This window comes from Mytilus californianus, unplaced genomic scaffold (assembly GCF_021869535.1).
Source record: "Mytilus californianus isolate M0D057914Y unplaced genomic scaffold, xbMytCali1.0.p SCAF_2, whole genome shotgun sequence".
NCBI lineage: Eukaryota > Metazoa > Mollusca > Bivalvia > Mytilida > Mytilidae > Mytilus > Mytilus californianus.
In genome coordinates this window covers 83,833,192-83,855,230 of record NW_026262668.1, presented here as the reverse complement: position 1 = coordinate 83,855,230, position 22,039 = coordinate 83,833,192, and the positions used below count along the sequence as shown (strand labels likewise).

The window sequence follows — 22,039 nt, the reverse complement described above, 5'->3', positions numbered from 1 at the left end:
ATAAATTAGGTCGTTAGTTTTCTCCTTTGAATTGTTTTACATTTGTCGGGGTCTTTTTTATTTTTTGCCCATATTTCTTTTTTTCTTTCTTTTTTTCTTTCTTTTTTTGTATTTGTCTGTTGTTCTTTATTCTGTAAATACAGATCTATACATTTTTGTGAAATTTTCAAAGACTGTTTATAATAAAAATGTAAAAGACCACGACCGTTACAAACTAAATTTAATATGAAAAAGACCACAACGAATGTGAGCTGAAGTACAGAAGTTGATTTTGTAGGCATAATTACCTCTCCCTTTCCCGCAAAATGCTTCGGAACGCTTCTTTTTTCGTAATCGATGTATTCCCTTAACAGTTGCAAACAGTTTACTGAAAACGGCAACATAGCAGAGCTTTAAAATGCAATATGACCTTTGATATGTAGAAATCTAAAATGGAATTATCATTGTTATACTCAGGGACAGTTTTATCAATAGTCACATTTTTATTCGGTAAGGATATTTTTCTTGTGATTTATCTTCTCTGCATGGTCATTAGTGCGTTATCGATCCTTCAGAAAAAAATATTCCTTTATCTAATGGCGGAAAGAATACAGATTTTTCAAAGCCATTGGCATCTGGGTCACTTCTGCAAGAAAAACCACTACATATGTAGTTTGTATAAACAAACTGAAAAGAAAAAAAATATATATATTTATATACATATGTAATACATATATTTATATACGTATATATATTTATTACAGGAAAAAAAACTTAAGTTCATCACTTGGGGTTTTTCAATGATAACGATTGTTTGCTTGGAATCTGTAATTTTGTTCTCTGTGCTATTTTATTTCTGTCGAAAAAAAATATATAGATATTTATTAAAATTAATGAATACGTGCCCGTTTATTTTCCCCTATATCACTCCTTTGTTAGTCTGAATCTGTCTAAGCATACTCGTGTATCGGTATTAGGTGTCAACTAGGAGCGATAGAAAATCGATAAGGCTTTCATTAATAATGGATGTCACACTAACGATAAAATACTGTTAATTCCATTTGCCTTGAAACGGAACTATGCAGGTTTTTTTTAAATAATAGAGATTGAAATCCACGTTAGTTGTCTTCCTGTAACCAAATCATAAACTCCGCTCAAATTTAACATTCTGCACACCAGAGACATATATTACAATGTATTAATTATATATAATAATGTCTATGCACATCAATTTGAAAATTTATTATTAGCCTTTGTACTATACTTTTAGTTTTCCACGATCCTTTAACATAACTTTAGTTTATATAGTTAAATATTTAAAGTGGTCCATGCAGTAGTTATTTCTACGTCACCGCGGTATAGCCTTTTTGTGCTGATGCGACATAAAGAAAACATCAATCAATCAATCAATTTATTTCTGCGACAACGACAATATACACGAGTGTAGCATTCATCAATGTAAAAACCATTAAAAGGACACAAAAATCAGATGAAACACATTTTACTCCCATGACCATCTAATATGCAATACATCTTTTAGGAGAGTCATCAGGCCTAGAATGCATATCATGTGAATGGGCTGCGGGGGAAACAACGGAAACTGGATGTGTATCTGCACCTTTCAGAGAAAACTCTACGCGATGTGAACAAACAGTTGGAAACGAAAACTACATCTGTGAGGTAAAAACTCCGTATACTATTAACCCTGCTATCTAAAGTTAGAGTAGCTGTAGGATAAAGACTAAGTGCTTTAGTAAGGGAACAGCTGCTTAAACGTTAAGGTTATTTTCCTTTAACTAGAATAGAACACGCGTCTTTTCTCTGTTCGTTTTTATAGACACAGTAATAGTTTATTTATGTACTATTGCACAGCACAATGCTTCTCAAGATTAATGAGAGGAATTTCAATTTAGGACTATTTCTATGGCCTTTTAGTTAATTTTGTATGAAGACTATTGCACAGCACAATGCTTCTCAAGATTAATGAGAGGAATTTCAATTTAGGACTATTTCTATGGCCTTTTAGTTAATTGTGTATGAAGACAATCCACATGTATTCAATTCTCGTTTTTATTCTCTCTCGGTTTAAATACAATATGATATAAATAGTAATCCTATATACTGTTTCGATTCCTAACATCACTGAAGAGACATTAATTGTCGAAATCCGGATATGGTGTACAAAAATCTTTGCACCTTTGTTTGCGGTATACCATCTTTGCCGCAAGTATATTGTTTTCTGTTTGGTATTAAATTTTTAATTAAGATCCATTTATTACACCTTGTGATCCGTTTATTTGGCAATCGCCAATGGCAGTCAGCAGGGTTTAAGAACATTTGTTGTTCGACCTGTTAGTCAAATGCGTTTTGTTAAAATATACTTTTTTCACTTTGTTGGTCTTTTGGAAAATGTTGTTTGTGCTGTATTTAGACCCCTCTAACAAGAAATTTGTTTTTGCATGCACACGTATAAAAATTGCGGTTTTTATCCAGCGCAATCATAGGTTTGAACGTTGTTTTCAATTTAGACTTGTTTATATATATATATATATATATATATATATATATCAACATTGAATAAGCGTTTGACCGCTCGTTTTCAGGCGTTTTGATTTGACCTATACACACGGTGTGTTATAGTTATCTCTGAAAAGTATTTAGAGCCGATATTGCTGCTTACTGAGACTACTATAACGTAGTCTCAGCTGCTTATAAATTGGTAGTATGTTATGTTTTTTTTGCTGATATCATCGAAACCAGCGTAGAGCGACAGGTACTGCTGGTATAAAAGATACTAAAATCTTTGAAAAGGTGGCGTAGTTTGTCCGTAGATTTTGAACAGGTATATATGTTTTTGGCCAAGGATTTCAAGTATCGTAAATTTTGATGATTTTTCAGTATTAAATTGTTATTATCTTCTTCGGCTTTCTGGTTCCAAGCGTCTTTAATATAAAGTTAAATATATTTTGACAACGGGACCATTTTTGTTGTTGCAGATATTGCATTTCTACATTGTGCACTGAACAGTTAAATGAGGTCTTTTAAATGACCTGTTTCTGATATATATAAATACATACATAAAAATGGATTTTTTTTAACGTCCAGGGGAAAATATAACATGCATATCAGCATGAGAAAATGTAATTGGTATGTGCAAATGGATCCTGCTTTGCTCTAGACCTACACGCCGTGTCGGATTGTGCTAGTTCACAGTGTAAGTCCGCATGAAGACATGTCACCCTAAACAACACATTTTCCTACTCAGAGCCTTTGCTCTCACTCATAGATGCCACGTGCAAATAGCATACGGAAGCAGCATACGCCAATTGTCCAAATATTTGGTTTTAAACCAAAGCGGGTCACATGATATAACATTAAAAACGCAAATGGCTCTATTTTTTTATTTCCCAAACAAAATATTATTCAGATTTTAAAATCCCTCTTGCTGTTGAATTTGGGCAATTCGTTCTTATTTTTTCAATGAATATAGTGAAATTTAGCAGGTCTCTCCAAATAACAAACAATTCTATTTTTATGTGAATTGTATATTCGTACAAGACCCAAAGATCTTTGATTTACAACAGTTGTAAATATTATTTGTTGTCTCTATAAACGTTAAGGATGTACACCTCCGAGGAGCCAAAAATTTCTAGAATTAAACTTTTTTTCTTAACCTGATTTTTGGGTTTATATGACTGTAAAAAAATAATTCGTGAAAAAAAATCATATGGTGGTGTACTTCTTTTTTTTGCAACGGCCCTTTGAAAGTACCAAATTTTGATGATTTTCCCATTTTTCATCAATTTTTACCCATTTTTAGGCTATTATCGTGAAAAAAAAATCACAGTTCCACAATTAAACTTTTGTTCATACTTTCAATATAGATGATGTGGACCAATCTGAATAAATTTAACTTAAAATAAAATGCTTCGCTGGGCGCAGCTTGATACGACCGCAGAGGTCGAACCCTGAACAGTTGGGGCAAGTATGGACACAACATTCAAGCTTGATACAGCTCTGAATTTGGATTGTGATTAAATATTTGACACAGCATAGGTTTCTGACACAGAAAGAATGTGGTCTAAGAACTTCAATTTTTCTAATTTACCTATTATGGTCCAATGTCCAAAATCAAGATACATGGTTAGATTCAGCATATCAAAGAACCCCATATATTCAATTTTTGTTGAAATCAAACAAAGTTTAATTTTGGACCCCAACTTGGACAAACTTGAAAACTGGGCCCATAATCAAAAATCTAAACACATGTTTAGATTCAGCATATCAAAGTACCCCAAGAATTCAATTTTTGTTAAAATCAAACTAAGTTTAATTTTGGACCCTTTGGACCTTAATGTAGACCAATTTAAAAAACGGGACCCAAAATTAAAAATCTAAAAACACGGTTAGATTTGGCATATCAAAGAACCCCAATAATTCAATTTTTGATGAAATCAAACAAAGTTTAATTTTGGACCCTTTTGACCTCAATATGAACCAATTTGATAGCGGGCCCACAAAATAAAAAATCTAAATACATGGTAAGATTCAGCATATCAAAGAACCCCATATATTCAATTTTTGTTGAAATCAAACAAAGTTTAATTTTGGACCCCAATTTGGACCAACTTGAAAACTGGGCCAAAAATCTAAAATCTAAATACATGTTTAGATTCAGCATATCAAAGAACCCCATATATTCAATTTTTGTTGAAATCAAACAAAGTTTAATTTTGGACCCCAACTTGGACCAACTTGAAAACTGGTCCCATAATCAAAAATCTAAACACATGTTTAGATTCAGCATATCAAAGAACCCCAAAAATTCAATTTTTGTTAAAATCAAACTAAGTTTAATTTTGGACCCTTTGGACCTTAATGTAGACCAATTTAAAAAACGGGACCCAAAATTAAAAATCTAAATACACGGTTAGATTTGGCATATCAAAGAACCCCAATAATTAAATTTTTGATGAAATCAAACAAAGTTTAATTTTGGACCCTTTTGACCTCAATATGAACCAATTTGATAGCGGGCCCACAAATAAAAAATCTAAATACATGGTAAGATTCAGCATATCAAAGAACCCCATATATTCAATTTTTGTTGAAATCAAACAAAGTTTAATTTTGGACCCCAATTTGGACCAACTTGAAAACTGGGCCAAAAATCTAAAATCTAAATACATGTTTAGATTCAGCATATCAAAGAACCCCATATATTCAATTTTTGTTGAAATCAAACAAAGTTTAATTTTAGACCCCAACTTGGACCAACTTGAAAACTGGGCCCATAATCAAAAATCTAAACACATGTTTAGATTCAGCATATCAAAGAACCCCAAGAATTCATTTTTTGTTAAAATCAAACTAAATTTAATTTTGGACCCTATGGACCTTAATGTAGACCAATTTAAAACGGGACCCAAAATTAAAAATCTAAATACACGGTTAGATTTGGCATATCAAAGAACCCCAATAATTCAATTTTTGATGAAATCAAACAAAGTTTAATTTTGGACCCTTTTGACCTCAATATGAACCAATTTGATAGCGGGTCCACAAATAAAAAATCTAAATACATGGTTAGATTCAGCATATCAAAGAACCCCAAGAATTCAATTTTTGATGAAATCAAACAAAGTTTAATTTTGGACCCTTTTGACCTCAATGTGGACAAAGTTGATAACGGGGCCCAAAAATCAAAAATCTAAATACATGGTTAGATTCAGCATATCAAAGAACCCCATATATTCAATTTTTGTTGAAATCAAACAAAGTTTAATTTTGGACCCCGATTTGGACCAACTTGAAAACTGGGCCCATAATCAAAAATCTAAATACATGTTTAGATTCAGCATATCAAAGAACCCTCAGAATTCAATTTTTGTTAAAATCAAACAAAGTTTAATTTTGGACCCTTTTGACCCTAATGTAGACCAATTTGAAAACGGAACCAAAAATTAAGAATCTAAATACACGGTTAGATTCGGCATATCAAAGAACCCCAATTATTCAATTTTTGATGAAATCAAACAAAGTTAAATTTTGGACCCTTTGGACCTCAATGTGGACCAATTTAAAAACGGGGCCCAAAATCCAAAAACTTAATACTTGGTTAGATTCAGCATATTAAAGAACCCCAAGAATTCAAGAATAAAACCCCATTGAAATTGATCAAGAAATAAGCAATTTATACTGTGCAATTGAATATTTCTTGCTATTGTGCAATACTGTACAATTGACAATTTCTTGCTATTGCGCAATATTGTGCTATTGGATATTTCTTGCTATTGTGCAATACTGTGCAATTGAAGATTTCTTGCTATTGCGCAATACTGTGCAATTGAAGATTTCTTGCAATTGTGCAATACTGTGCAATTGAAAATTTCTTGCTATTGCACAATACTTATTATATAATAATTTACACATCCTGTTTGGTGTGTATCTCCTACCATATCATTATTATTTGCTTTTAAATATTAATCAGAAATAACCAACTTAAAATGGAAAATTTTAAAAGAAAAAAAAAAGGAAAAGAAGAAAAAAAAAGAAAAAAAAAAAATCCCCCCCCCCAAATTTTTTGAACCCCCTTATGATTCATCACCCCCAAACTCAATCCCAGCCTTCCCTTTGTGGTATGGTACCTTGCAGTACAATTTCAGAGAGATCCATACACTTGAACACAAGTTATTGTCTGGAAACTAGAAAAATGCTTATTTTTGGCCCCTTTTTGGCCCCCTTTTCCTAAACGTTTCGGGCAATTACCCACAAACTCAATTCCAGCTTTCCCTTTGTGATATGGAACCTTGTAGTACAATTTCAGAAATATCCAAACACTTACACACAAGTTAATGTCATGAAACTAGAAAAATGCTTGTTTTTTGCCCCTTTTTTGGCCCCTAATTCCTAAAATTTTGAGGCAATTACCCCCAAAATCAATTACAGCCTTCCCTTTGGGATATGGAACCTTGTGGTACAATGTCAGAGAGATCCATACACTTACACACAAGTTATTGTCTGGAAGTTACAAAAATGCTTATTTTTGGCCCCTTTTTGGCCCCTAATTCCTTAACTGTTGGTACCATAACCCCCAAAATCAATCCCAACCTTCCTTTCGTGGTATTGAACCTTATGGTAAAATTTCATGGAGATCCATTCACTTAAACTAAAGTTAGAGTGCGAAAACCAATGTGTCTTCGGACGACGCCGGACGACGCCAGACGACGACGACGACGACGACGACGCCAACGTCATACCAATATACGACCAAAAAATTTTCAATTTTTGCGGTCGTATAAAAACTATAGGTAGGTGTTAATATAAGAAAGTTTTATCATATTTTGATGCTTTTTCGTGTCAAATTTACCATGCTGTCAATTTTGTAAATTTGTGATTTTTCTCTGTTTTAAGAACAAAATGCATAAAATTTCAACTTCTTTGTTATAAATGATTGAAAAAAGACATATCTAAGAAATTTGAAAAGAAAAGAGTGATACGGGATGTACATGTTTCTGGTAAAATCATTTCTTGTACCCCTTACACATTTTCTCAAAATTTTGGCTAAAAAGACTGACTTGATTGGTAATAAAATTTAAGAAATTTATTAATCAAAAACTACTTATTGTAAATACACATTTTTTTTCACAGAGTTAAGTTTGATTATAACATTTCTTAAATTCATTGATATTTTCCACTTGTATCACATGTTTTGGAAATAATTCCAGAACGAGATTTCAACGAGACTGAAACGTCAGAAGAATACATCCTTAAGAAATATATTAAAACATCACAAGAAATTATGAATTTTATGTTTATCTTAAAAAAAAACTGTAAAATTATGTTTTCTTAATATGTATAGAATGTCAGCTAGTGTAACCGAATAAAAGTCTACTAATGGGGAAATATTGACTTAGCTTGACCAGAGACATATATACACATGTGTGTATATATGTCTCTGGCTTGACCGATTTCATGTCGTATTTGTTATAGTAATCACTATACTTGGTTTGCTTGGTGCTTTTTATGAAATGGACAGTTTTATTATGTTATGTAGCTAAATATTTGTCTCTTTTACAGACAAAAGTGATGTTCAGAACCGAGTTGGACAATCATTACCTTTCAAGTGTGACTAGGAAATGTGTATTAGAACATGGATATTGTGACAATCATTGCGATCCTATGTCTGACATAGACTGTTTCATCTGCTGCAATGCCAACAACAAATGTAACAGCATGCCATTGTCATCTGAATTTTTACCTGTTCATCTTACCTACAATATTACAAATATGGCAGCAGATGGTATATTTAGAAGTGGAACTTACTTATTTAGTTTTACCATTTTTTCTACTGTAAACTTTCTGGTGTTTTAACTTTTTACTATAATAAATGTTTTTAATCAGTGGTGAATTCAAAGAAAAATTCACATAATAGCACTTCTATAGGTATTTTTACTTTTAATGTGTTGTTTGGTTGCTGTCTCACTTCTGTATATCATATATTGATTATACATATCTGTTTGTAGAATTAGATAGGAAACAATATAATGTACTCCGTATAATGTATCAAAGGTCTTTGTGTTTATCACTACATGACCCTACATGGAACAACTGCAGGTATTATGTGAGTGTTGTAACAGTATACATAAATTTTATTTCTTGATGTTAATTATAGGTTTAATTGTTTTTTCTCATTGTTGGTTGTGATATTTTTTTTATTCTGGTTTAATCAAAAATATTTTTATGAAATTACTTACCAGTAAATCTTAAATAATCAAAGTATACAGATAAAGCTAATCCCTATGAGCACTTTTTTTTAAAGAATGGCATTTTATTTTATCCCCATATCTATCATAAACAAATTTACTTATGGATTCTGGATCTTAAGAGGCTTTATTTTTCAATCATTACTCTATTTCAGAAATAATATAATACCCCTTGCATTCTAAGTTGTGTCAAGATTCCTGAACACTAAAACAAATGCACTAGCACAAAATCAATTAGGATATCTATATTCCAGATCAATATTCAATCCAATAAACTAATCAAAGTCAGGTAAAGATATCATTTTCTGAAACAAAGCTGATTGAATGAGTCTATCAATAAAACATACCTACTTATTAAAGGACATTAGAGTACTCTTTAGTGAATGTTGGACTATAAATCATATAAATTTGATAAAATTCAACCAGCTGCTGTTAGGTTAAACATTTACTGAACGCATTAGCAATATGCCCAATTTAATACTGTATGCTACTTCTTATCAAACAGGGACTTGCATATATATTTTTAAAGCTACACTTACATCATTTGATTTAAAAAATATATATTTATGTAAAAAATGGTTTTAAATTAATGTAAACATATCAACTTTGAGTTTAATTTCTAATGAAATGTTGTCTAAAGTGCCATATACATTTTATGAACTGTATTGTATTTTACCATATCAAAATAAAATTGTTAATTATTTTTGTCATATTTCTCTTCCAATGATCTGTTCTATAAATAGGTGGGTCTGAAAACTATATATTACAATTCAATATTATATATATATATACCAAGGAGCTGTTAAATATAATATCATATTCAGATCTTGTTGTTAATGTTTCAGAGGACCAAATGCTATACATTTGTTGGCCTTAAATTTCATATTACACAATAAAATTACAAACACGTATACACTGAACTACAACAGATTCCAAAAATCAAAATAATAGCATTTACTTATACCTGATGAATTTCAAATGGAATGAAAACAACTCATTTCAAAGCCCTGTTTACAACAAACAGTCATGCAATTTCAAATAACCACATAACCTCCATAAAATTGGGTTGAAACCCTGAATGAATAGAATTAACTCTCTTTTTTATAGATTTATTTGTTTTCTAAAAGTCTTTATACTAATTATGTGGGCATTGTTAATTAGTAAGACTGAACAAATCATCAGTAATAGTATAGTGAGGTTAAAATAATGTAGAGGCTCTTAAGAACCTGTGTCGCTCACCTGCATATTCAACAATGGACACTTTTTAGTAAAAATCATCATTAAAGTGGAATAACTCTATTAAGAGTTAACAGATAATTTCAGTCATGTTCATGTATTTGTAGATCTTATCCTGCTGATCATTTTTCCTTTTAAAAGTTTCCATTTAATTATTTTAGTTTTCAAGATAATAGGCAGAAAATGCAAAAGATTTTTAACAAGCATTCTGAGAGTACTGCATGGCAATACATAGTCCCCTACTGGGTAAAAATTCATTTTACTGGAACAAAATGCTAACTTGTTCTATAACTTTTCATGGTGTAAACAAAAAGTAAATATCATGTCAATATCTACAAGCATGACTAAAAACAGTGTGGAAAACTGATTATATGAGTGAAAAAAAACATTAGATATGATTAATAGTTCTCTAAAATTAGATATGATGTAATACAGTGTATATCTATTTTCAAATTATAATCAAATATAATTAATAGTTCCAAATATTTTTTCTTTCATTTGTTACAAACTAATATAGATTTGTAACTTATCTATAAAATGTCAACAACTTTTATCTACACAATGTAATGTATTGAAATATATACATTAATAAAAATAGATTATTATCATAATTTTTTTTTATATCTATAGCTTTCACAAAATTAGTTTATACTAAATAACAAACAAACCTGCCAAAAAATTCTTCAAATAATTTAACAAAGAATGCCTTTTAAAAAATGAGTTATCTCCCTTTGTACAGAAATATGGTTTAACATAGTACTCTAACATTAGATATGGTCCATAACTCTGGACTAAATCATCAGACCGGAACAAAATTCGAACTTGATCTATAACTTGTTATGATAAAACTATATACCAAATATCAAATCAATATCTTCAAGAACGAAGAAAAAAAGTGTGGAAAGCTGATTTGCTGAACTGACGGATGGACAGATGGAGAGAGTGCAAACCTAAAGTCCCCTTCGACTTCGTCGGTAGGGGACTAAAAATTATCATCAAAGGGCAATAACTCCAATAATGAGTCAACTGACAATTACAGCATTATGGCTTATTTGTGGATCTTGTCTTGCTGATCATTTGTGCTATTTAAAGTTTCTATCTATCTATTACAGTTTTCAAAATAATAGGCAAAAATGGGAAAGTCATCATGAAAGAGCAATAACTTCAATAAGGAGTCGACTAACAATTTCGGTCACTTGACTTATTTGTTGATCTTGTCTTGCTGATCAGTTTTGCTATTTAAACTTTCTATCTATCTAATATAGTTTTTAAGATATTAGGCAAAATCACAAAAAAATGAATGATAGGTGAGCATTGAGTTCCCTTAAAGGCAACATTTAATTAGAGAAATTCAGTTTAAATTAAGGAGTCTCCCAACATCCCTTCAATAAAAAGGTTTGGTAAAATATAAAAAGTGTAATATTTGCAACTTTTTGAGTTTTAAAAAGTGGTGGTTTTCCTTCAGTACCTGTCATTAAGTCAAAAGTAGGTTAACCATAACGACACACATACAGTACCCTTTTGTCACACAATGACATAGAGGTAGAAAAGGTTTACACAATAACTATTGAATGCTGAGCAGGAAAACCCTCAAAATTCTGGTAGGAAAACACATGTACACCAATTCAATCGTTTTCTTATAGTTGATATAAAATGTAATTAAGACAAATTTTCTCATTTGAATTGTTTAACATTTGTCATTTCGGGACCTTTTATAGCTTGCTATGCAGTATGGGTTTTGCTCATTGTTAAAGGCTGTATGGTGACCTATAGTTGCTAACCTTCTACGTTAGTTGGTCTCTGGTGGAGAGTTGTCTCATAGGCAATTGTACCACATCTTCTTATTTTAACAGTGACCATTATTTCTTTTGTAGAGAGGAATGTAATAGCATATGCTTTGACTTTTCACTTGATGATAACTGGATGAGATTGAAGTTGGCAACCTTTGGAAAATATGGCCTCATGATTTTAAAGAATAAATTTCTGAAACAATTTTCTGTGAATGGTACCATGTTTTTATAAAATACTTTAACCTATTCTGTATTTAAAATAAATTAAAATTGAAGAATATAAATGAACATTCCTGCTGAAAGATGTACATAAACTTCAAAGACTTTTTCATATTTTGATATTTTATTTACTCTCCATTCATCATCTTTAAATCCCAGTAATCTTTAGGATTTCCATACACAAGAAATGTCTATCTTTACAGTATTAACACATTAACTGATTTAGATACAGTCAGTTGTTCAGTTAATTGGAATACACTTATTATTTATCTTCATTTATGAAGTACAGTAACAAGTATCATTTTCTGTTCACCAAAGTCATCAGTCATCTTCATCTTCTTCAGTTCTAGCAATAGCTTCACCTGCATTAACAACTAGAGCAAGATCCTGATCAGAGTTCTGTAATCTGTCTCCTGTAAAGAGATTAAATTTACTGGTGAATTGCTGGTCAAATTTTAAATACAAAGGCATATATCCAGTTCTTAGCTAATTCATACCAACCCCTAATGTTTGATAAATTTTTTATTATCATTGCGTGGTTTGCTTGTCCTCAGTTCTTCATTGGACAGAATTCAATTATGATATCTACTTTTCTTGATTTCAACTGAATTCACTATTGTGATGTCGCATAAAAGGTGACCATGCCCAATGAGGTTACATAAAGAGACAAAAAAAATTTGCAGATCATAAAATAGAAAGGTAAAGATTGCCTTCATATTTTCTAAAAACATTAGAGAAACAGATTCAACCACCATATTTAGTAACATACAATATTTCTCCACTCCCCACATTTAAAAATTTAATACATGTATAAACAAGTTTTGTAAACAGGAAGTTGTGTTAATGAAAATGCATCACACTGTATAGCATGCTCCCATGACAGTTGTTACCAAATTTCAGGAAGCTCTGATTTGTAGTTCTTGAAAAAAAATGCAATAGAAATTTCATGGGAAGGATGAACATTTGGAATAAACCAGTATACCCCTCTTTTGGAGAAGGGTAACATGCTGTCAAATTGACAGCAAACTAGGTTTTTAACGTGAACTTATTGTTAACACAATCAAGGGTCATACATGTAACTCCAGGACCCGGTTGTTCTTCTATCGGTTAAATATAACCCTGGATTAAATCTTTTAACTGAGGGTTACGTAAAGAAGGGTTAAAATTCTGTTGTTCAACTTCTTTTTAACCCTTGGTTACATAACCCATGGTTAAATTTTCGGTGAATGTTCATTTTCATTTTAATCAAAAATTAGAATTATGAACACTTTTCTCCTGTCATAGAAATTCAAAAACTGTTTGGTCAATAAATATGATTTATTATTAAAAACAATACACTTTTCAGCATTTAAGTTCATTAAATAGAAAAACAACGCAGAAGTAACAGAGAGCACCTTTTGTGTGAAAAGAAGCGTTGCTAGTAAATTATTTGATTATAGATAAATACATTATCTTACTAAAAGATATTTAATTTTGCTGCATCAATTTGTTTTTTAATAAAGTAGATGATAAGGTGAAAAAAATGTTGATTTGAAAATGTTGGATAGGTAGAGGTAAACCTCGATGCAAAAAGGAGGAAGGACTGTAAAACATAATAATCAGTTTTTGATTACTAATGGTCGTAGAAAACAAAGAATATGTTGTATCAAACGTTAAGTGACCTTTCCAATTTAGTAATAAACAGGGAATCATACTTTTAGACAAAACTATTCCTTGGTTAAAATTTTAACAGAGGTTTGAAGCATGGTTAAACCTGAATCATTTAACCAAGGATTTAACAAAGGGTTAAATCTCACCACAGGATTAAACAACAGATAATAACCTAGGGTTAAATTTTAACCAACGATGATATGATATTTAGCCCTTGGTTTAAATTTAACCAAGAGATGAACAACTGGGTCCTGAATGGTAAAAGTGAAAATCATCAAAACCAAAATTCACTTCTATTTTGCTATGAGAAACAACATATTAAAATTTGGAATAAATTGGAGTTAATTCAGGGAATAGACATAAAGTTCCATTTTCTAATCAATCGAGGAACATATCATATTCATATTGAAAAGCATTGGTTGAAATGTTTTCAAGTGATATTGAATGGAAACAGTTGGAGTCGCCTGCTGTATTACCCCATATCAATAATCTGATTTCTTTGCCGCAAAACCAAGTTAAAAAGGAAAATAAGCAGACAAAATACTACAGTGCATTTAAAGCTTCTTGTTTGATCAATATGTATTTAGTACTGATTTGTCTCATATTGAATCACGACATTAATTTTTCTCACCAAATTAAAATTAGTCACTTCTCCATCACATGCCAATGAAATGGAAGTGACTTCTTGTTATCCTGAAGTACCTGTAATCCTGGAAATTTGTTGTACTACATTTTTGGAGTTCTTCACATCACTGATTTGTTCATTCTCTGTGTTGTACTTCATCGTACCTAACATTTCCACTGAAATACTACACAAGAAGACACCTGTGTATTATTGAAGACCATATGTTGACTTCTAGATGTCTTTTGTTTTATGTATCCTTGATTTTGCATCATTGATGTATACCCACATCTTCTATTATTCTTCTCATATACATACATTCTTTATGACTTACTTATAAGTTCAGCAATAGCCCTTTGGGTTCTTCTCTCCAATTTTTCTAACTTCTTTGCAATGTCTCTTTTAAGATCCCAGTCTGGTTTTCTAGGTGCCAGATTCATCAAATCCTGCATAAATAACATATAAATTATATTTCTAACTGAAAGAGAATTTTTCCAAACAATAAGGATTTTCTACCCTAGGAATAGATTACCTTAGCTGTATTTGGAAAAACCTTTCAGAATTTTGGGTCTTCAACTTTTTATTTTATTTGGCCTTATTAACTGTTTTGATTTGAGTGGCATAAAAAAAATCAGAACACAAAGATTGATTTTTAAATTCTAATTTAAGATGGGACATTTCATTTTTTTTTTCTCAGTACATACCACTTCCTCAACAACATCTTTAATCTTTGTAGCTTCAAGCTGATCTTTAACCTTCACTGTCACTGTAAAATAATAATGGGTTACACAAGTGTAGACATACTGAGAGCATTTGAGGATACTGTATTGTGCTGAAAACAGTCATTCAATTGTGTTACTTTAAAATAAATGATCCTAAATGTCAAAAGAACTGCAACAACTGTTTAAAGTAAAGGCATGTAGAAGTTTTTTCCTAGTATAGAAAAACCATTAAAAGAATATTAATTATATCAATAAATATACAGAACTAATTTCCCCTGAATTATCTCATACAAAGTCTTTTATATTTTTTACTACAATTCTCATCTTTAATTGTGCATGGCATTCTTCTGAAAATATGACTAAACTGACCAAGGAAGACTTTTTAAAATCAAAACTGGAATTTTGTTGACCGTAAAGCTATTTATTCCTGTAAGTTTAAGTTACAAATTAAAACAGTTTGGTTAATGGTGTCCAATAACATGTAAAACTTATCATTATATCAAAACCAACTTGAAAAGCATCAGCAAAGTATAATACAAAATAGCATTTTTTTAAGAACATATGTAAAAACCTGAATTATTTTTAGTCATAATGTTCCATATCCAAAAGGTTTCAACAACATTTCTGATTTTTTTTCACTGTTTTTAAATAAATAGCATGCATGTATGTTGTCATGTTGACTATTACTGGTATTTAAAAAGTCAATTAGAATTTTTTCCTGTTGTCGAAAATTAAAAATTTGACACAGAATAATGTATGCCACTGGCCCAGTTTCCTCCTATAATATATTTTTATTCCATTATATTTGGACTTTCCTTTTCCTATTTCCATGTTTAGACTTCTTATAGAAAAACATCAGACAAATTTATGAGGAAGAACTTAATGTATGTGCATGCGCAGTTTATTCCATCCTTGCTTTAAATAAAGAGAACAAACTTGTTACCATCTTCAGGTTTTGTTGTCGGCAATAATGATTCTTTCAGGTTTTCATCATGTGGTCTATAGCTTCTAAAAACTGGTCTGTAAAAGTAAACATAGATCTGGTTTCAAACTCATGATAAAAGTACATACATGTAGAAGATTGGTATGTGAATACCAATTGTTTTAACTTTTAATATCACCTACATATTCCATTATTTCAGCTCTGACCATATACATTTTTAATTGGCTAAATTGAAGCAAACATTGGATTTATACTATAGATTTTGTGAGGAATATGAAATCGGCCTTTAAACATATTAAATGATCAAATTGACTATCAATGTAAAAAATAGGCAAATTGGTCATACCTGACTTCATTTGCTCAATGCTTTTGTTTGGGTTAAATTGGAATGATAACAGCATAATAAGACTGACAATTTTTATTTTCCTTTTGGACAAATAAACTTTTTACCATTTATAGATGTGTACAAATATATTTCAATATTTCTCTTCGAAACAATAACTTTTTAAAAGGCTGAAAACACATGGGGAAATTTTATCAGATCCTGTACAAAGGGAAGTAATATGTTATTCAATGATTATCTCCCCTATTAACAGTCATGCACTGACTGTTCAGTATTCTATGTCTATAATGCTGTAGTATTTTGTTTAAAAAATGATTGTTTAAAAATTGCCAACCCCGAAAAAACATATTCATGAACAGATTTTATTACACGATTCTAAAATGTGAACTGTAGCTTTTTTTATGTTACAATTGTCTGATATAAACAACTCCTAACATTGAGCATTTTCAGAGAAGATTTCAAAAGAAAAGTTAATGGACGACATTGAGTTAGACTTACTGTGTATCATATTTGTTTTTCATTCATTATTTTGTACATTAATCAGGCCGTTATTTTTCTCGTTTGAATTGTGTTACATATGTCATTTCTGGGCATTTTATAGCTGACTATGCGGTATGGGCTTTGCTCATTGTTGAAGGCTGTACAGTGACCTATAGTTGTTAATTTCTGTGTCATTTAGTCTCTTGTGGAGAGTTGTCTCATTGGCAATCATATCAAATCTTCTTATTTTCATATTCACATTTACTCTGTTTTTTTAATATATTTCAGCATTTTTAATGAATGATATGTTAAAAATGTTAGAATGACAAAAAGAATTTTAACTGTCAATTGAGAAGCATATCTGATGGGTAATTATTTATTTTTGGTAAAACTGGGACCAACTAATTAATATAATTTCCCAGGGAAAAACGAATAATTAATTTGTTACCATTATCAAATATTTATTTATAATAATATTAAAATGGATTCAAATAGCCTAATTATTGATGTACAATAAATATTTTAGAGTTGCGACAGTCATGCCTATCAAATAATACCTGTGCCTCCGCTATGACGCTGATATAAGTTAGGCTAGGTAGGTAAGCAAATAACTTCATTTTTTCAAAAGTTTTGACTGGCTTATACTGGGGCAACACACTTTCTTTAATAGTGCTTGTTCAAAAATTTCTTAAATTCTTTAGGGTATGCAATATCAATAAGGGTAGGTAGGGTTTAATAGTGGAAACACAAACTCATATTTTTTATTAGGCCTTATGATTCTTAGCATACATGTAATTTATTCTTGTGTACTGGTCAAGACCAGTTACTATCTGAAATTAAGTTTCTCTTACAAATAAATTTAAATTGGAGCACTTAGGGGAAATATTCTTTTAACATTAAAAGGGGTTACCAAAAGTTACTATTAGCACCATAGACCCTTCTTTAATTCTCTTTTTAACAACGAAAAAACGGGCTACTAGTATACCAATTTTTGCGTGAAATTTTATAGGTACGATGACCATTTACTGTCACTTTTGAATCTTGCCATTAAATGATAGAATTTAAGTTAATCAGGACATTAATGTTATATTTTGCTTTTGAGTAGCAAGAAGAGAAGAACTTATGTCAACTGAACCAAACACACCCCCATTCTGATCATTATGTATAGACAGTAGGTTTTCCATATCGAGGACCTCATGTCCCTACAGCATGCTCAGTTTACAGAAAATTCAGCATTTCCCTATCAGAATAGGATTGAATAAAACAGAATATTTACAAATGAAGTCAAAATATTTGTCTGAAGATATCAGCAGTCAGTTGTTTTTGTGTAACGCTTTCATTATTGAATTAAATGATAAGCAGGGGAAGATCCAAGTGACGATAAGTAGTAATCCATGTATTTCATGTTTAATACTGAGTGTAGCAAAGCAACAAAAAATTTGGTCAATTTTATAAATGATATATTTTTTAATTAAAAGGGGGGGGGATTTGTATTATGTATTGCGTAGCAAGGCGAAATTTTTTTTTAATGATTCTATGCTTTAAAAGTGATTTATTTTTCAAACAATGGAGGGGGGCATACTCTATCTACATACATTGTACCACACTCCCTAAAAAAATAAATCTGCCACTGGCACTGACAAGTTACGCCAGTAACGGTTACTGGTATCCTCGATGATATGAAGTTCGTTACCCTTACTCGAAACGGAAGAAAAAAATCACAACCTAGGAGCAACTATTATCCACTGTGAATGTAAATATTCTTTACTTATTTGCAAACAGTCTGATACACTTTATTGATGAATAGCTTCAAAAACATGGTCAATCTGTCTATGTTTCGTATTGTGACCCGATTCCGTAAAATAAGTAGACATGCTTGTAAGTTCGTGACCTTTGTCTTGGACATTGGCTTTTGCGCATGTGCAACAATATATAGGTCAGGCCTATTGTATTATGTATTTGAGCATTACATAGTAAATTTGAGATCAAATAACAAATGAATATCTCGAAAAAAAGAGAAATTGGGACATACTAACTTTTGTATTCTCCCTACAACAAATATTCTAATTTTTACACGCGACTTTCAATGGTCAAGTAGAAAGTCCAGAATTAAACAATTTAAACACATTTAAGATAACTACAACGATGTCACAATGTGATTAATGCATCAAAGTATTTTTTCATTCAATTTGCACTCAATACCATATGATTAAATTTATTTTACGAGCCAACATTCCATAGGTTTTGTTTTATCAAAATAAATCAAATCATTTTCTGCTCTTAAAAAATCCGCTCAAATACAAACTTTGAAAAATAATACCCTTGGCCTTAAAAAAAGAAAAAGAACGCCACATAACCTAAAAATAGATGATGACTCATTGTTGAGATGTTCAAAACATTGCTGAAAGGATTTTCCCAAGAATTCATGAAATTCTAGGATAGGAGTAAAATTGTGGAAATAGACATTTAAACAAATAATATGCAAGAACATACACAACTTCTTTTTTTCAAGCCGATATTAGTAAAAATGCAATGCAAAATATCCGGTTAAGGGTTTTTTGAAGTAGCACGTTGCCGATGATAAATACTTATGCATGATGTCACAAATAAAGTGGAAATCCCAAAATGTCATTGTTTCATGTCGATCCGGCCCCACGTCGATCCGGTCCAAGTCGATCCGGCCCACGTCGATCCGGCCCAACGTCGATCCGGCCCATATTTAAAGTCGATCCAGCCCCAATAAAAAAATATATTTATATGGAATAAAAATAAAGATATATATTAATTGTAATTTATAAATGTTTATGAATTTTATTATAATGTAAAAGGTGTACGGTAAAAAAAATGGCCTTAGACATTAACATTAATCAGCAGTAATAAGCATTTTCTTTCAATTGACTGTGATCTTAACAAGTCTTTCATCATGTGTAATAACAAATAGTTACATACACAATGGTACAAGCCAATCCCCAAGCTGATACATACAAACTTTGTTTTTGTTTTAAGTTCTTAAAACTTCTCAAATTGAGAAATTTTGTTTGATTTGCCGAATCCTTTCTATAAAAGAGGAGACAGAATGCGTTTGCTTTTAATATCACAATGGCTTTTCCTTGTGTGGTATGTGACCAACATGTTAGACCTCGGCAGCATGCACTTCAGTGTGAGCAATGTTCAAAGTGGCAACACCGTCTCTGTAATACCGGTAAGTTTCTATTTTCACTTTTTGCTTTAATATAATCAAACTGTAATTTTGTATATAAGTCTTAAATATTTTTTTCTTTGTTTTCATCATTAAACCATAAATATGAAAAAAAAGTATATAGTTTTGTTTTAAATCTGGGAATATTAATTTGCGTGTTTTCAGGTGTAAAATGGTAAAAAGCTTATAAATTCTAAATAAAGATTGCTTTATCTATTCTTATTTGACTTTTTGTACAAAACTGAGTATTTAGATTAATAAAATATTTTAAAGAAAATAGTAAAGCGTACTATAGCTATCCGTTTAAATAGTTGAATTATATATTTGCATCATATATTTGTATTATATATTCATGATATTTGCATCATGAATTTGTATTATATATTTGTATTTTACATTATAAAGATAGATATTTATTATTTTTGTAATTCCTTTATAGGAGTATCTCTACTGGAATACAGACGCATGGTAAATGAAGAAATAGATGTGATCTTCATGTGCATCGAGTGTATGCCAGCCGAGCCAGAGGCAGCACCTGAACCAGAAGCAGCACCTGAACCTGAACCAGAAGCAGTAAGTTAATAGAATTGTCTTAGACAAATACTACTAAGTTATATATATTGTATTTAAATATATTAACTATATTCGATATTACAAAAAAAAAAAACATGTGTTATAGAAGCCTCTGATGTTACCTGAAAAAAAAAATACAATTAATTATTATAACACATAACACCAAAAAAAAGATCAAACTATAAAGACCTTGCTGATTACGTAACTTTAATCAACCAGGATTTGATTGAATTAAGTGATTACGAGTGGCATTACCTCAGTTCACAATCATCAGACAATTGTTGAATAAACAAACCAATTATAGATTAATGATTTGATTAAACAAGTCATTATATGATGAGTTAAATTTTATAGGTTCCATTGGACTGTAAATATTTATTTTGCTATTCTGTGTGTGAATTAAATAAAATTCAAAGTTATCATGGAAAATAACTTCATATTAATATGTTGAAGCTGCTATACAAACAGACACAATCACACTCAGTTTCGTATCGATTTAAAATAATTCTTTGACTTACTTCACTTATCTGTTGTCATCCATCATCGATACTTTTTGCAAAATCAATTTATACTGTTAAAAATCCTCCAAAGTCAATATAGTTTATTCATATTTTATTATGGGGCCGGATCGACTTTGGGCCGGATCGACTTGGGCCGGATCGACTTGGGACGGATCGACTTTGGGCCGATCGACTTGGGGCCGGATCGGTTTGGGGACAGAACGACCGGATACCAAATGTCACGAACTTGCAAGCATAACGAACTTGCAATCATCGACGATAACTGACGGTAAGAAGTTCGCCGTAGTATTTCATGTTTAATTAATTTTAAAAAATTCAATATAGAGAGTACGTTAAATGGTTATTCTTAAGTGATTTTGATATTTGTTTGTGTTTTTGGATAAATCTATGAAGCGGGGAAAACATCGTACTTTGGTAACTTTTCCGATAATTCTGATTCAGTAACTTCAGATTCTGTTGTATTTTGATTGCCCTTTAGATTTTTTAGTCTTTCTTTCCTTTTTCTAGCTGCCTCAGCTAATGACCCGACGTCTGTCATACTATTTCAAGTAAACACAAACAAAACGCATTGCAAACAAATGAAATAAATATATAAATCCTAAGGACCGGAAACGGAAGTAAATATATCGGATACATGTCAACTCGTACTAAACCAACTCGTACCCTTTTTTTACCAACTCGTACCAAATTTTTTTTTAACATGATAGTGTTTCATTATTAGGTTTAATTTAAAATTTGATTGTAATTATTATTTTTTAATTGATCTACTGACAACTATGATTTATATCTAAAAAAAAAAATCCTCAAGTTTGAACGATCCATAGAATATTGTGTAAGCGAATTAACGGCAAAATTAAATGCGGTGAAAAAAGCATGTTTTAAGTAGTGGGCTTAATTTCTACAAAAATAAAACATAAACTAAAATCAACTTACCTGTTCCACAAAGATGATGTTGCCAGTTGTCACATGTGTCACATTGTAGAGCATCTTGTCGAGA

At 30.9% G+C, this 22,039-nt stretch overlaps 1 protein-coding gene and 1 long non-coding RNA gene across 2 annotated transcripts; one reads left to right on the top strand and one right to left on the bottom strand.

Annotated features, from left to right (window-relative positions):
- The first annotated feature begins 346 nt into the window (after positions 1 to 346).
- LOC127730310 (uncharacterized) lies at positions 347 to 10,585 on the top strand. Its single transcript, XR_007995026.1, has 3 exons — positions 347 to 489; positions 1,520 to 1,659; positions 8,059 to 10,585. It is a non-coding gene; the product is annotated as an uncharacterized LOC127730310 (long non-coding RNA).
- Positions 10,586 to 12,094: 1,509 nt separating this feature from the next.
- LOC127730309 (coiled-coil domain-containing protein 12-like) lies at positions 12,095 to 21,661 on the bottom strand. The gene is made up of 5 exons (XM_052238642.1): positions 21,453 to 21,661; positions 15,927 to 16,003; positions 14,966 to 15,027; positions 14,596 to 14,707; positions 12,095 to 12,402 (listed from the first exon to the last, which is right to left on the bottom strand). The coding sequence occupies exons 1-5, from the start codon at positions 21,578 to 21,580 to the stop codon at positions 12,311 to 12,313; spliced, it is 471 nt and encodes a 156-aa protein (XP_052094602.1). The 5' UTR covers positions 21,581 to 21,661; the 3' UTR covers positions 12,095 to 12,310.
- Positions 21,662 to 22,039: the final 378 nt, after the last annotated feature.